At 57.3% G+C, this 16,781-nt stretch overlaps 1 protein-coding gene across 1 annotated transcript in view; it reads right to left on the bottom strand.

Moving 5' to 3' along the window:
* Positions 1 to 2,337: 2,337 nt before the first annotated feature.
* COLGALT1 (collagen beta(1-O)galactosyltransferase 1) overlaps positions 2,338 to 16,781 on the bottom strand; it is a 19,566-nt gene continuing 5,122 nt past the window's right edge. The window contains exons 4-12 of the mRNA XM_049640202.1: positions 15,127 to 15,261; positions 13,321 to 13,525; positions 10,752 to 10,871; positions 6,553 to 6,629; positions 6,362 to 6,468; positions 6,082 to 6,214; positions 5,406 to 5,533; positions 4,314 to 4,520; positions 2,338 to 4,087 (exon numbers count right to left, since the gene is read on the bottom strand). Of these exons, the coding sequence (XP_049496159.1) occupies positions 3,820 to 4,087; positions 4,314 to 4,520; positions 5,406 to 5,533; positions 6,082 to 6,214; positions 6,362 to 6,468; positions 6,553 to 6,629; positions 10,752 to 10,871; positions 13,321 to 13,525; positions 15,127 to 15,261 (1,380 nt within the window). The 3' untranslated portion in view covers positions 2,338 to 3,819. The remainder of the gene's footprint in view (positions 4,088 to 4,313; positions 4,521 to 5,405; positions 5,534 to 6,081; positions 6,215 to 6,361; positions 6,469 to 6,552; positions 6,630 to 10,751; positions 10,872 to 13,320; positions 13,526 to 15,126; positions 15,262 to 16,781) is intronic.

Here is a 16,781-nt window from a genome sequence, read left to right as displayed (position 1 = left end):
GTGGCTGTGAGCCAAGGAACGCCCGCGATCTCCAGAAGCTGCAAAAAACAAGGACTTGGATTCTCCCCTAAATCCTCCAGAAGGAAGCGAGCCTTCTGACATCTTGACTGTCCTCAAGTGAAACGGATTCCAGACCTCTGAATATAACTTCTTTTAGAAATTTTTTTCTTAATGTTTATTCATTTCTGACACAGAGACAGAGCCTGAGTGGGGGAGGGGCAGAGAGAGGGAGACACAGACTCCGAAGCGGGCTCCAGGCTCTGAGCTGTCAGCACAGAACGCGACACGGGGGCTCGAACTCGCAAACCGTGAGATCACGGCCTGAGCTGAAGTCGGTCGCTCAATCGACTGAGCCACCCAGGCGCCCCTCACTTCTTCTTTTTTTAAAATTTCTATACATTTTTGAAAGAGAGAGCAGGGAGCGGGCAGAGAGGGGGGTGGGACAGAGGATCCAAAGCGGGCTCCACTGCTGAGAGCAGAGAGCCCAATGCAGGGCTCGAACCCTCAAGATCAGGACCTGAGCCGAAGTCAGAACCTTAACCGACTGAGCCACCCCAGAGGGCCCCTGAATGTACCTTCTGATATATACGCGTTATCTGTGGGAACATGGAAATATACATATTTCGGAAGGAAGGATAGGATTCTCCTGGAGATTTTATTCAAGATAAAACTGGGATTCCCAGGCGCCACCTCTAAGCTTCTAACCCTTTCAATCCGGCGGCAGAGCCTGAGAATCTATGTTTTAACCAGAGAAATTTCAAAGCAAAGGAAACTTCCCTTCATGCCACACACACACACACAAAAAGGCCCTTCTAGAGACTCCTGTCCCCAAGAGGCTGAATGGAATGGTGCAGGATTCTCAACCACAGCACTGTGGACTTTTGGGGCCAAAGCAGTCTTTCTCGTGGGGCCGCCCTGTGCATTGTAGGACATTCGGTGGCGTCCCTGGTTTCTACCCACCAGATGCCAGTAACAGCCTCCACCCCCCATCGTAACCACCAGAGACGTCCCCAGACATCACCAAATGTCCCCGAGGAACAAAAACAGCCAGTTGAGATCCACTGGGTGGATCTGAAAGTAAGATTTAGAAACACCCCGAGTAACCGGAACACCGGAGAAGTGACTCCGAGGTTCCACGAGAGGGGATTGGTTAATATGCTCGCATCACCCGCCTCCGAAAAAACACACGGCGAACGGTCAGGACTTAACGAGAAGAATGAATATGGCAGCCGCACGAGGAAACACACACACCCATTCTTCCAGCATTTTCACCTGTATCGACTCACCCAACTGAAGTACGAGCTCCAGCAGGAAGATGTGTCCTACAAGTGGGCCGGGACGCTCTCAGTGGGGCCGGGACGCTCTTGGGCTGGACCGGCCGAGTGCACGGTCCGTCACCATCGCGGAACTTTGTACGTGACAACCCAGAAGAGAACTGGTAGACGTCTGCACTGATCAGAGTGTCCGCGGTATGTTGTGACATTTCAAAAGGAAATTGCCGAGGGGCACCTGGGTGGCTCAGTCGGTTGGGCCTCCAACTCTCGACTTTGGCTCCGGTCGTGATCTTACAGTGCGTGAGATCGAGCCCTTCATCGGGCTCCGCTGCGGACAGTGCGGGGCGGGGGGGGGGGGCCTGTTTGGGATTCTCTCTCTCCCTCTCTCAGCCCCTCCCCTGCTCGCCCGCGTTCTCTCTCTCCCAAAATAATAAACTTAAAAAAAAAAAAAAAAAAGACAATTGCTGAAAAACTGGGTGCAATCTTATCTCATGTTTACGTTCTACTTCTTCCGCGAGGATCACACACTGTTATTTTGTAAAAGGCCTGGGCAGGTGCCCACGCGCTCCAAGGGCTTGAGAATCTTGAGAACCTTTAAGTATTGGACAAAGGAGATCGAAAGGCGGTTGGGTGTGGATAAACGCCCCACCTCCGTCGCCCCTGGGGTGGGACCGCTCTGATGCGGTCTCCTGAGGTCCCCGGTTGCCCAGAGTCAAGCGCTCACTGGCATCCTAATCTCCCGTCCCCACCCCTCCTCGGGGCTTCCTGGAGTCACCTCTCTGACAACTCAAATCCTCATCTTAGGAGTTTCCCGGAGACCCCAAAACACGGCAGCCTGTCTCCTCAATCTGTCGGCGGCGGCAACCCCGCGGTCGACCCCACAGGACACAGGGCACTTGGCCAGCTGTCCCCGGGCTATTCCAGGGAAGTTTTATGGGGCTCTCACTACACCCTCACCCGCATTCACTCCACCAGTGGCTTTCTCTCCGCCACCTGGTTTCCTCCCACACCGGCCGGCAGCGGGGCCGGGGAGCGTGATTGTGCACTGGTGGTCAGCAGAGCAGTGGACCGAGAAAAGAACACAGATTTATGTGAAAACCAACCAGGAACATTTAATAAAAAAATAAGCAAGTTATCCAGGACCTGACCCAGTGAGCAGTCGTCCCTCCGAGAGCAAAGTCCTGGCTCTGACATTCATTCCAGGCCAAAGACACAGCAAGCCCTGCGGCCCCCGCTGGGGGACATCCTGCCCAGGCCTCGGGCAGGACCCCCGGGGTGGGGGGCAGCTGAGCCCACGCAAGGCCCCAAACACACAAACAACCCCACCGAAGGCTTGAACACAGGAACCCCACTGCGCAGGCAGGACCCACACGTGGGATGCAGGCCGGGGAGGTCGAGCCAACAGGGGGACGGGTCCAAACAGGAGCAGGGGTGAGCACGGGAGACCCAGCCCCCGTATTCATCCCTTGCCCCCTCCAGGGGGGCTGGGTCTAGGGGAGCTTGCGTGTGGCCCTGTGGTCACTGGGACCCGCAGCTGCCCCCGGTGAGGGAAGAGCCACCCTCCCTCCTGGGTGGTGGGGGGGGGGGTTTTTTCCGCACGGGCTTGGGGGGCCGGGGGGGGGGGGGGGGGGGCAGGGGTCAAACTCAGCCAATCATTCCCCAGTCCCACTGGGAGTCTATGAGGTCTGGTCCACAGCAGGCGTTCAATAAATGCCCGCTGCACAAAGAGACAAAAGACTCGTCTTGTGCATCTCAGTGGCCCGGCACACACGTAGGCGACCCAGTGCCGACCCGGCGAGTGTTACACTGTATGGCTAATGCCTGTAGGTGCTCTTTAGATGGGGGGGGGGGTGGGGGGGGAGGAAACCGATCGAAGCATGAAAAGCACCTTGTTTCTCTTCATCCCCAGCACACAGCAGGCGCTCGATAAAGGCTCTGAGTCAGTGAGAACTTGTCTTTGTGTCACGAGTACCAGGCAGGCACAGAGCGGGTGCTCGGATGTGTTGTTGGAAGAAATGAACGAAAGGGGCCGGTCAATCTCAATATTCCCAGAGCCTAGGATGGTTGGCGCCCAGCCTACAGTAGGCGTTCAATAAATACTTAAATGAATCAAAACAATGCCTGTGAGTCACTAGTGCTGATTCTTGGGGCGGTGGGGGGGAGGGGCGGTCGGTAAAACCTTGACGACTGAATCGATCACTGGCCTATGGAATAACTGCGCCTCGCTCACTGCCGCTAACCCAGAAGCCTGGGACACAGCGGGGACTTCAGGTGTTCGGCCCCTGAAGATAGGAACGTGTCTCGTTCCCATCTGATCCCCCCGGTTCCGGGCGCCGTTCCCGGCATACAGTAGGCACTCCATTAAAGCTGCCTGCGTGCACGTGATTGCTGAACAAGAGCTGGCTGGATACCGCCTTGCGTGGAGGGCCCTCTGCGGCCGGCCAGGGGTCCGCAGGGGGCTGGGGGGGGGGTGGCCCTTCTGTCCCCGGCCAGCACAAGGAGGCTGGGCCAGCGATGCCTGCTTTGGTGTTTCGGCCGCAGCCCCTCAGAGCTCGTCTCGGGCGGCGCTGTCCAGCGGGGACTGCAGCACGTCTGAGTTCTTGGCCTCGCGACTCAGCGCCTGCTGCTCGCGCATCTTCTGGGATTTGGCACGGTCCCAGTCGGTCTTGACGTGTTCGTTGTTCCACACGACCGAGGTCTCCGTGTCACTCACGTAGCCATCGTCCCCTGTGTAGTGCGTGGGGTAGATGAGCAGGGGCTCCACCGAGAAGGCGCGAAGGTTGCGGGGCGAGAAGTGGGCCTTGTACTCAGACCTGGGGGAGGGCGGCGAGAGGAGAGGCAGCAGTGGGTTGGGAGTAAGGGACAGACTGAGACGGAAGTGGGCAGGGCAGTGGCGGGGGGGGGGGGGTGGGGGGGGATCACGTGGAGCCGGAGGGTGGGGGTAGCACGGGGGAAGAAGCAGGCAGAGGAAAAGACACACCCTTGGGACAGACACGCGGCAAGAGCCCGACCCGCGTGCCCGCCGCAACCCCCTCTCACACTGGGTGCTTGTCAAACATGACGGGCAGGAACTCATCGACAGGCAGCATCTTGGAGAGCGGCTGGGCCGCCAGCAGCTTGCGGGCGCCTTGCAGGGAGATCACGTAGGCCAGCGTCCAGTAGGAGTAATCGGCCTCCACCAGGTTCCTCACACGGGGCACAGCCTTCTCCGGCCGCTCCACCTGCATCCTCTTCCGGCCCACGTAGCTGGGGTGCAGAGTTAGGGCCCTGTCACCCACCTCCTTCCCGCCCGCCGGAGGACGCCCAGCGAGCACATCAGAGACCGAGCGAGCCTCCGTCAGGCCCCGGGGCGGCGGCAGGCGTGGTGTGTTTGGGGAGCGAGGGGGAGGCTGGAGTGGCTGGGCCAGGGAGGACCACAGGGGCCGAGGTATGCAGGGAGGAGACTGGGTTTTTCCAAGGGCACTGGGGAGCCACGGGAGGATCTGGAGCTGGGAAGGGAAGGATGTCCTGGACCCTCGCTGAGGCTGAACCACGGGAAGGAGTGGGGCCGGGAGGGAAGCTGCTCTGACTTCACAAGGCTGTGGGGCAGCTGGGCAAGGCGCGGGAATGTGGTGAGGGGTCAGGGACGAAGGGGTACGGCTGCTGCTCCTGTTACGAACATGGTCCACAGTCTGGGGCCTAGAGCCTGCATCAGGGCCCTGCATCCAGCAGGACAGCGAGAGAGGGAGGGAAGAAAGGACAGAGGCAGGGAGGGGGATCCAACTGACCTAGAGGAGATTCCAAAGGACTGTTCCAGAAATACGCTGGCCACACCCCACCTCGAGCTGGTCCAAGACCCAGGCTCCCCGGCTATGCCCCCACAGTCCGCCAGGCCCCCAGCTTCTGGGAACACTCCCAAGCCCTGACCACACCCACCCCAGGCCACGCCCCAAGCCCCGGCTGCTCTCCGATCCAGGGAGCGCGGGGCCTCTTCTGCTATACCCCCAAGAGTTGGCTCAGCCTGTTAACTTGCAAAGGCCATCAGACCTACAGGCTCTAGGCCACCCTTCTGAGCTCCAGGCTCCAGCTCCACCCCACCCCAAACTGGGCCCCGGACCACGCCACCAGCCCTGCCCCCACCCCCCGACTCACATGAGGTCCCAGTCCAGACCCTCCCGTTCCACGTCCCGCATGAGGTTCAGCAGGCGCCTCTTGAAGAAGATCTCAAAGCGCAGGTCGTCCTCGAACACAAGCGACTTCCGCAGCCCGCGGTCCACCACCTGAGGGAGGACGCCCTGCCCACGTCACACAAAGACCAAGGCCAGACCCGACCCTGAAGTCAGCTCTGCTTAAAGGCCCTGGGGCAGCCGGAGAGAAGCAAACAGGCACCTTCCTCACCGTCTTTTGGGTTGACCTCCCTCCCTTGGAGGGTGGCTGCCCAGCCCCTGGCACGGGGCTGGCGTTGGTTAATGTCCCTGTGGCCGTCGTTTCTAATTGTAAATGTTGAGCACAGAGACCAGGCTCCGGAGACATTTGACAGCAGCTGGGTGGGAAGAGGCCTCAACTGGGGGCCCTGGGTCTCAGACCCCACCTTCTGTGGGAGCCGGGCTCACCCCTCCCTCCCTAGTCTGTTTTCCCGTCTGCACAAAGGAGGGACAACAGCTGCCCCACCCAGGGTTCAGGGGACTTCTGGTGAAGTGGTCACCGGAGAGAGGCCCTGTGTCCCGCTGAAGTTCCGGAAGCCTGCAGGGGGCGCCAGCGATCCCCTCCCGGAGGGGCCAGAAGCCTGAGGACCCGAGGACAGCCCGCCCTCCCCTGCGAGGCCTACCTCCTTCCAGATGTTATAGTGGCTGAGGAAGCAGCCCAGCTCGCCCTTGGTGAGGGGCCGCCCGTGGTAGGGGTCCCGGTAGCCGGGCAGCATCTGGATGCCCAGCGCCTCCACCTGGCTGGTGTTCATGGCTCTGGAGGCAGGGAGCAGGGGTCAGAGGAAGCCCCGCTCGGCCTGCCATCCCGCTGTCAGCCCGCCCCCTCCCACCGTCCGCACCCGCCAGGGAGCGGTCTACACCCGTGCGTGTGGACGCCCCCCCCCCCCGGGGGGTGGGACTCACTTGCCGTCCACGGCCTCCACCAGCCGGCACTCGATCTCCTGCGCCTGCAGCGCCCGCAGCATGCGGTCCCGCCGGTCCTGCCGTCGCTTCAGGTTGATCATGAAGACCTGCGGGCCCGGAGCTTCAGTGGGAGACTCCAGGCCGGGCCCCTGCCCCCACCCCCGCCCCCGGGGAAGGAAGGCCTGGCTCACCTCGTCAAAGCCCATCTTGTCAGGCGTCCTGGTGGGCACGGAGATGAACCTGGAGGGCTCTGCCGGTGGGTGCTTCACTGTGGGGCGGAGAGAGGCCACGGGGTCGGTGGGGTCCCTCGGGGAGGGGCCGTGGCCTCCTAACAACCTCCCTATACCAGCCCCTGTGTGACCCCCCCCCCCCCCGCCTCGTCACCCCAAACTCCTTAGCCTGGCACTGGAGGCTGTGCCTGAGCCGGCTCCACTCACAACTCTGGTGCTAGTCTCTTTCCCCACCCCTACTCACTCCGGCTGTCGGCACTGCCCCAAACGCACCCCCTTCCTACCTCAGGACCTTTGCACACGCTGGGCTTCTGCCTGAAACCCCTTTCCTTCCCCCCCTCCATCCCCTGAGTTCTAAGACGGCCTCTTGAGTTGGAGCGGGGCACCTCCTCCTGGCTCCCACAACACCTGGGCTTCTGCCATCGAACCCCAATCCTGCAGTCCTACCTCTCTGGTTTCCTGTCTCCCGTGTGCCCCACAGAACAGACACCAGGTCTGTCCACTCACGCTGAGTCCCCAGTGCCCAACGCTTGGTACGCAGCAGGCACTCAATAATTACTCGTAGAACGAGCACAGGAATGATGGCAAGCCGTGTGACGTTGACCTGCCTGGGCCTTGGCTTTCCTCATCTATAAAATGGGACTCTAATAAATAAAAACCACTAACAAAAAATTCTTTAAAATGGGACCCGATTTTAAAAACCTCCTCCTCCCAGAGGTTTCAGGGAAAGATGCCACGAAACGACACATGTTATGGGTTGAACTGTGTCCTCCCCAGTATGTTGGGATCTTTACCCCCCGTACCTCGGAATGTGACCTTATTTGGAGGTAAGGTTTTAAAGACATAGTCAAGTTAAAATAGTGACTGGGATCCTTAGAAACATGGGAACTTTGGTTACAGACGCATGCGCAGAGGACCACAGGAAACGTGCAGGGGGATGGTGACCATGTGACTGGAGCCCTACAAGCCAAGCTATGCCAAGAACTTCAGAGTGGCCATGACCACTCCCCTGTCAGCTGCAGTGAACGATGCTCAGACCACGTCCCTGGGGCCCTGTCTTGGCACACCCCTGGTGGTTTCCCTCAGAAGGATCAGATCCGCGGGTGGACGGGGGGTTGGGGAGGCTCCTGCACGCCCACTGGGCTGGCCCAGAGGAGCCCAGCCTCACGGGCAGTGCGGCATCTACAGCCGTCAAGAATACAGGCCCTATATGAGCCTGAGGGACAGACACAGGCCCCTCTGTCTGGGACAGACCTGGGCGAGGCCCAAAGCCAACCTGGGCCCCCCAGGGACACCACATCCTGGGTTTTTTTTTTTGTTTTTTTTTTTTTGCCTGCTGGGGGCCCTACCCAGCTCTGACCACCCCCTGCCCTCTTTGGGGGAGCCGGAGACCAAGGGCAAGATGTTGGGGTCTGAGCATCCGGGTGCAAACTCCAGGTGCCTTTCCCTTCTCTTTCGGAGCCTCGGCCCCTCCCCCGGGGCCCAGGCTCCCCTGGCCTGCCTGTGGGGAGTGAGGATCTCCTCTTTATTGCCCGTTCTGGGAAAATGGAGCACAGCGGGCATCCAGAAGGAGCACAGCCATGCAGCCTTTCCAGAAAGTCACATCACAGTGGTTATAAAAACCTAACACCTTCAGACCCATCATGGGGTGAATAATCGAACTTGCCCAAAGAGAGGTCTGGCCTTTGTCCCCAGCTCCTGGGAGGTGGAAGCCCTCTGAACATCCTGCCTGGCAGGACTATCTTTGTTTGCCTGGGGTCTTGGGCCACACCGGGTGGTCTATGCCAACAGTGTGATGTAGGATCTTGCGCCATGTGGAACCAGCTCGCCCTCTGCGAGGACTAGACGTGGAGGTCACCCATGTGGCAGTCAGCCAGGTCCCTGTGAGTCCAGTAAAAACCCTGGACACCGAGGCTCAGGGGAGCACCCGTGGCTGGCAGTACACCATGTGTGTTGTTCACACTTTGGTGCTGGGAAAAGTACAAGCTGTCCACACGACCCCACAGAGAGGGGACGACTGGAAGTTCCATGCATGGAACGCTCCTGGATACCACCCCAGACACCCCTTCCCTCTGCTGACTGTAATCTGTCCTTTCACTCTTAATAAACCGTCACTGTGAGTGTAACAGCTTCCGGTGAGCCCTGAGTCCTTCTAGCGAATTCTCAGACCCGGGTGTGGTCTCAGGGACCCACGGACTCTGCAACTGGTCTAAGAAGTAAGAGAACTAGTAACACTAGGCAGCAAGGCAGGGGACGAGCCTCCGCTGCATCCAGCAGCCATGGCAGCACCGGCGGGACGCTGGGCGGACGACCTGGTACTTGAGAGAGGGACGCGGGGCGATTCCACTTCCAGAAGCACCAGGCAGCCCAAACCCATCCGCTGAGGAAACAGGGGCGGTGGGAGGGCCAGGGGAAGGCCGGGGCCCGGGCTGTGGCTGGTGACAGGATACAAAAGCGATCATCACCGGCACACACACAACTCCCATCGCCCCCGTGTTGTTAAAGCTCAACGGACAGGACTTATATGGAGCAAGGTTTACGGGGCCGACAGGGAGAGATGCCGCGTAGTCCGGGGGCGGGGGCGGGGCGGCGGGGAAAGGAAGCAAGTCTCCGGGTTCCCCATACTCAGGGGCCTCGCGGAGCTTTTCTGCAAGTCTGAAGCTTTGCCATAAGACAGACCTGAATGCGTGGGGAAAAAAATCACACGCACAGCCTGGGTCCAAGCGCCCACGCGTGGACACGTGGTTTTCACTCAGACCAGAAGGAAGGATTTGCACCAACACCTGAAACCTCCAGCCCCTCCTGCCTTTCCTGGCCCCTGAGAAACGGGGAAATATTCGCCCCTCTGTCATTTTCGGTTTCTAACAGCAGCGCGAATGGTTTCCTGACCGGAGAGAACACTGGAAATATTTGTGAAACTTTAAACTAGGAAAACTACGGAAGCCTCGGAGATATTTCTCAGGGTCTAGTCGCCAGTGGGAGTTGGTGACAAGCAGAGATCTACCTCCTGTGACTGCAGTCTGGTGGGGTTTGCTGGGCCGGGTGTGGGCATCCGTCCCAGACGCTCAGATTTTACGCGGGGGGGGGGGGGGGTCTTCAGCCTGGTCACCTTGCAGCCTCCAGATGTCACCTCCAAATACCCAGAAGTTGCCCCAGAAGGCAGGGTGCCATTCCACCTTCAGCCACCAGGGGGTGCCACAGACAGAACTTTCTAGAGCGTGGGCACAGTGGGAAAGGAGCCCCAGAGCTGGGCTCCTCCCTGTCTGTGCGGTGGGAGGAGTGGCCATGCCGCCTCAGAGGCTGTCTTGGGGGAGTGTGTGGCCAGCACAGGGCGAGGCCCCCGTGGAGGTGGACAGTGTCTCACTGCTGGCTGCTCCGGAGATCCCCCAGCTGCTCAAACCACCACGAGGGCAGCTCAGCCCTGCGTGCCTGTCCCACCTCAGGGGCCCACCGGAGGGACGTCCGGCGTAACAGTTTATGGACTGATGTGTATATGTACATACATATTAGAAAGACGTGAGCTTGCAACTATGATACAAATACCTTTTTAAAATAAATCTATTCAAGTGGGGGAAATAAAAGCATTCATGTAAGAGAAATACGAGACAAAGAATGGTGGGCCTGGGGGTTGGCAGGGGTACGGATGAGGAAACGGCTCAAGATGACTCACAGTGTCCCAGATGCTACCATGCACATGAAGGTCTATCAGTGAAAACCTGCTGCCCCTGGGCTCCCACACTCTCCATGGCTCCCGCCTGCCACCGGGGGAAAAAGGCCTGTTCCTCAGCTTGGTGTCTGAGGCCACTGCCCCGGCCCCGCCTGCCAGCTCTGCCCAGCTCACCACCTCGATTTCTGCCCCGTCAACCTTGGCTGTTCGCTGGGCTCACGTCCCCTCCAGCCTCCCGGCCTTTGCGAGGGCTGATCCTCCGGCTGCAATCTTCTTCCTGGCTAACTCCCGTCCACCCTGCATCTCCATGCCACCTCTTCCCGGAAGCCCACCCCGACCGCTCTCGGGAGGCTGCGCACAGCTACCTGCAAGCTGTTCGTGCCGGGCACCCCCTGCCCCCAGCCAAGGGACTGGCGTGCGGCAGACGCTCACGTCGGGGGATGGGTGCGAGGTGGCGGAGAAAGGGAGGTGACTTGGGCGCGGGTGGACTCACCCATGACCTCCAGCTGCACGTGCATGAAGCTCTCGGCCTCATCCTGGAGGCTGCTGTGCGCCCGCAGCGGCACTGGCAGGAAGCCATATACCTCCTTGTTGCAGACGTACATCTGGACCTCTGGGGCCGAGGAAACAACAATCAGAAATGCAAACGGCGGGGCTCCCGGGTGGCTCAGCCGGTTGGGCGTCCGACCTCGGCTCGGGTCATGATCTCGAGGTCCATGGGTTCGAGTCCCGCGTCAGGCTCTGTGCTGAGAGCTCAGAGCTTGAAGCCTGCTTCGGATGCTGTGTCTCCCTCCGTCTTTCTCTGCCCCTCCCCTGCTCGCGCTCTGTCTCTCTCTCTCTCAAAAATAAATAAACGTTAAAATGAATTATTAAAAAAAAAAAAGGCAAGTGGAAATGGTGTGAAGCCGCAGGGCCCCGGGCGGGGCTGGATCCGAGACAGGTCCCGCTGCTCCTGGCAACCAGCAGAGGCTCCTCAGCTCCCCATCTGGGGCCAGGAGCCAGAGGAGGGGCTCACGCTGCCAGGCAAGCCCATGACAAACTCCAGAGCTGTTAACAGGCGCCTTGCGCGGCCACGGACTCAGTCCCCGCAGGATTCCGTGACAAACCAAACCGCAAAACAGCGGGTGGACCCCACCAGATGCACCCTTATGCCCAGAAAGGGGCTGCAGCTGAACAAAACATTAGTTACATCAGAGCCGCCTGCATTCGCCCTTTTCTGAGTGGTTTACATCTTTGTATCTTGTGTAATCTTTTTTTTTTTCCCTTAAAAAAAAAAAAAAACCCGGTGAAAATGATTTTTCGTTTTAACTGGTTAAACTTTTTCTGTGAAGGGCCAGATGGTCAATATTTACGCTTGGGGGCCAGACAGTTCTGTCTGAATGACTCAGTTGCCGTTGGAACGCGAAAGCGGCCATAAATGATGCTTAAATGGATGGGCGTGGCTGTGTGCCGATGAAACTTTATTTATAGGCCCTGAAATATGAATTTTATATGATTTTCAGATGTCACAGAATATTCTTCTTCTTTTCATTTTTTTTCCATTCAGATGACCAACTATATACTTCTTATATATATTTGGTCTTTGTTCACAGTTTCTGGCTCACGGTTCCCCAAACCCGTGGAATTTCCTAAATGTTGAGAGCTTAAAAGTGTCTTTTATGTTAAGAAATGCCTTTTGATAAGCATTTAAAGAGGACCCCCCCAACACACACACACACACACATACACACACACACGCGCGCACGCGCGCGCACACACACACACACACACACACACACACACTGATTGCCAGGGGAATCAACCATGAATAGAAGGTTGGATTCTTCAGTCCCACCCCTCCGACCTCTGGGGAGAGGAGAGAGGTAGAGGCTGAATCACCAAGAGCCAACGATTCAATCAACTGCGTCTATGTCACGGAAGCCTCCATAGAAACCCGACAGGATGGGGTTCAGAGAGCTTCCGGGGTGGTAAACACGTGGAGATGTGGGGAGAGCAGTGCACGTGGAGAGGAGAGGAAGCTCGGCGCCCCTTCCCACGTACCTGGCCCTGGGCGTCTCCTCTACATGGCCGCTCCCGGGTTCTATCCTTTTATAATAAATCAGTAATCTAGTGAGTCGATGGGTTTCCTGAATTCTGTGAGCCGCTCTGGCAAATTAACGGTGAGACCGTGGGTTGGTGGCTGGCATGTGAAGTCGGGGGCCGGGGGGGGAGGGGGCAGTCTTGTAGGACCGAGCCCTCAACCTGTGGAATCTGACGCTATCTCTGGGTAGACAGTGTCAGAACGGAGTTGAATTATAGGACACACTGCTGGTGTCCGAGAATTGCTTGTTGGACAACACGTCCCCCCACCCCCGCCCCACACACATACATGATGCAGTTGGGTCCAGGAACCAAAGGCATTCTTAGCTCGTGGCTATAGGAAAACAGATGGTGAGCCGGCTTTGGCCCATGGGCCATAGTTGGCCGCACGGTGGTTTTAAAAATACGACAGGTCAGCTATGGTTCGCTGTGTTCTCTCTCTCTTTAAAATGTTTTTTGGTGGGGGGGGCGTCTGGGTGGCTCAGTCGGTTATGTGTCCGACTTCAGCTCAGGTCATGATCTCCCCGTTTGTGGGTTCAAGCCCCACGTTGGGCTCTGTGCTGACAGCTCAGAGCCTGGAGACTGCTTTGGATTCTGCATCTCCCTCTCTCTGCCCCTTTCCCACTTCCTCTCTGTCCCTCAAAAAATAAATGCTAAAAAAATTTTTAAAAAAAATTTTCCCCCTAATTGTACAGTTAGGGAACAATTATGCTCAGCTACAGAAAACTGGGAGAACACAGGAGAATATCAAGATGGGAATGACCCTCAATAAATAGGTCTTAAACACCTGGGGAGTGAAGCGCCCCAGCAAAGCTGGGGCTGGAAAATAAGTAGGTCCTGAGGCTATCGCCTGACACCTGGCTACAGCCACACCCGAAGCCATCCCTGCATCCTGCAGCTCTGATTGTGTGAACCTTCTGTGGGCTCAGCACCGTCCCAATGAACCGGACCCCCCAGTGACGGCCCACTCCCTGCGGGCTCACCTGCTTGCTTGCAGGAGAAGGCAAAGACGATGATGTCATCAAAGGACCAGGTGTAGTCGGGGTGAGGAGGGTAGAATGCCAAGTTCCTGGATGCCGCCTTCCGCAGGTCGATCAGGAAGGTCGAGTGCACCATGGGAACCGCAAAGCAGCCCTGACGGTCCCGCTTGCGGATGGGGATGTAGGCAGGGGTGCGTTTGTAGTAGCCCTGCAGGGAGAGGGGCAGGGTGCGGGGGTCCCTAAAGGTGAGGCGGGGGGGCCTGGGACAACGGGAGGCATGGAACAACTCGGAGAGCAAGACCCAGATGCCAGCCTCTGGCCGCAGTGGGTATTCGCTGAGTGCAGAGCTCTGGGTGCGGTCAGGCCTCATCTGCACCCCACCCCCCACCAGAACCTCGGCCACCCGGGGGTGGGGGTGGCAGATAAGGGAAGGGAAGCGGCTGTCCACCTCCACGCTTCAGATCAGGAGGGAGCCACTGGGGGGGGCTCAGTCGCTTGGGCGTCCAACCTGGACTCTGGACTTCGGCTCAGGTCACGGTCTCACGGTTCGTGAGTTCGAACCCCAGGTGGGGCTTTGCATGGATAGCGCAGAGCCTGCGCTGGATTCTCTGTTTTCCTCTCTGTCTGCCCCTCCCCTGCTAGCACTCTCCCTCTCAAAAATAAAGAAAGATTAAAAAATTAGAAAAAAAAAAAAAGAAGAAGAAGAAAGACAGGAGACATTAGGGAAGGAGGAAATCAGAAAGTCAAGAAAGGGCTGGATCTTTGTGATCCTTTGATTTACACTGGACAACTTCAAGGAAGTTGGGGGGGAATCTTCTAGAAAAGATGACTTAACAGTCGGAGGTTGGTCTCTCTCTTCGTCATACCTTTACAAACTGTAATTCTTAGAGTGTAACATTTAGGTTTCTACGACATATTTTTAACAAATAGAAACCATGAAATTGTTCACTTTAAAATGGTGAGTTTGGGGCGCCTGGGTAGCTGTTGGTTAAGCGTCTGACTGTTGATTTCAGCTCAGGTCATGATCTCACAGTTTGTGGGTTCGAGTCCCACGTCAGGCTCCATGCTGGCAGTGCAGAGCCTGCTTGGGATACTCCCTCCCTCTGCCTCCCCTGTTTGCTCTCTCTCTCTCAAAATAAATAAAAATAAACAAACAAAGCTGAGTTTTATGTTATGTGAATCACCCAACAATTAAAAAGACAGGCAGAGTCAAGAGGGGTCCCGGCTCCAGCCACCAAACCCCATTCCGCTGGCATGGTCCCCACTCCAGCACCTACCCTTTCACTCCCCCTGGAGTTGCCTGCAACCCCAGCCTCAACCCTGGGGTGGGACTTGTGGCCCAGGCTTGGTCAATCCGAACCTGGCATTTTCCTGGCTTCAGTAACTGGCTCAGGTGTAGGAGGAGACTAGACAGGGACCAAAGTGGACTTTGGCCAGATGGTGCTGGGATCATGCCTCAAGAGTCTGAAAATGAAGCCACCCAAAGGATGGAGGAAGACAGGAATGCTGTTTGAATACCTAGATCAAGCGGTGCCTGAAGTCCTATCCTGGCACCGCCCCTTCCTAGCTGTGTGAGCTTAGGCAAGTCAACTCCTCTCTGTGTTTCTATTTCTGCTCCAGTAACTGGGAAGAGGGTGGGGAGGAGAGGGCACAATCACAGCCCCTCCCCAGAGGGGCTACTTAAGGATTATCACAATGATGTTGTGAGATGCTCACATGAGGTGGTATGGTAAGTTAGACTCTAGCCACAGCCCCCAGTTGCTCACCCCTCCCACCCCGGCCCACACCCTACCCCAGAAGCCCCCTGACCTGGGAAGTCATCCCACACCAGAAGTTGGAGTACGCAGCCCGCGAATCCAGCATCGGGGCCACCACGGTCTTATTCTCGGCGATGAGGAGGCTCAGTGTGTCAGGGTTGAGGATCAGGTTGTCTGCATCCACAAACTGCAAAACACCCAATACAGCATCAGCATGGGTCACGGGACCGACCTAGGCTGGGCCACAGCTCTGAACAGCCAGAGCCCTACAGGGGAGGGGCGTCTGGGGATCCCGGAGCAGCAGAGGGGGCCCTGGAAGCCACCTGGTTCCTCAAGCGACAAGCCAAGTCATGCTCATACGATACACTACGCGGCAAGAGAAGGGACAGACCACACAGCACAAAGCAACATAAATGGGTCCCAGATGTAGCACTGGCAACTTTCAAAACGGGCAGCGCTGGAGGACGAGGACAGTAGGAGCAGAGGCCACCTCTGTGCGGAGTGGCTGGGAGGAACACACGCTTTTCCTAACGTCAATTAGATGCTGATAAAAAGCGTATAAAAATCAGACCTTCACATAAGCCTTTTTTTTTTTCCCTTTAATGCTTCGAATGTTGGGATAAAAACATGGTAACTTCCTTGTTGCGGCACCAGATGAAATCTACTAGCCCGGGAACAGCGTCACCATGGGGGGGGGAGGGGTGCCTGCTGGTCCCCCCACCCCAAACCACGCGTCACCAACACTCTCCAGCAAGGCCACGCCAGGATGCTCACCACAGTGTTATTTATCACACAACCCGGGGACGACCCAAGAGCCTGGTGGTGGCGGACCAGCCAGGGGGGTTCGGGCCGCGTCCCACCGCGGAGTGAGCCAAGACGGCTGGGAATCGCGCCGCAGAAAACGATCGGGTAAGGGTGGTCCTGTCCACCGGGGATACGCAGGTCACGATGCGATTCCACACTCCGAGGCGTGCTCCAGGACAACGGGGAACAGGGATGAGACATTTGCACACCCAGGTTCCCCGTGGCATTGGCCACAGCAGCCAAACGACGGAAATGACCCAAGTGTCCGTCGATGGCAGAAGGGATGAACAAAACGTGGTCCATCCGTTCAAGGAACACGACTCAGCCACAAAAAGGACTAGAGTTCTGGCACACGCTACCACATGGATGGGCCTTGAGAACATGGTGCACGGTGAAGGACACCAGACACAAAGGCCACCTGGTGTTATGATTCATTTACATGAAATGTCCACAACGGGCGCATCTATAGACACAGAAAGCAGACTGGTGGGTGCCAGGGGCTGGGGGATGAGGAGTGGGGAGTGATTGCTCATGGGGACAGGGTCTCCTTCTGGGGTGCTGGGAATGTTCTGGAACTGGACAGAGGTTGTGGTTGCACAACATAATGAATGTACTAAATGCCGCTGAGTTGTCCGCTTTAAAACAGTTAATTTTATGTTATGTAAATTGCACCTCAATTAGAAAACACAGAAAAGCAGCCAGAAAGTGAGTCTCCCTGGGAGGTAAGATTATAAGGTTTGCTTGGTTTTTTTCTTTCCTAAGTTTCTTATTTTTTTCTTGTGTATTTTCACACCAGTAACACCTACATCGCTTGCAAAAGGAGGAAAAAAGAAGGTCCTTTTCTTCCCCTTTCTTTCTTCCTTCCTTCCTTCCTTCCTTCCTTCCTTCCTTCCTTCCTTCCTT

The sequence above is a fragment of the Panthera uncia genome, chromosome A2 (assembly GCF_023721935.1).
Source record: "Panthera uncia isolate 11264 chromosome A2, Puncia_PCG_1.0, whole genome shotgun sequence".
In the NCBI taxonomy this organism is placed as follows: domain Eukaryota; kingdom Metazoa; phylum Chordata; class Mammalia; order Carnivora; family Felidae; genus Panthera; species Panthera uncia.
Note: the sequence above shows the minus strand (reverse complement) of the source record. Positions and strands in the feature narration are given on the sequence as shown.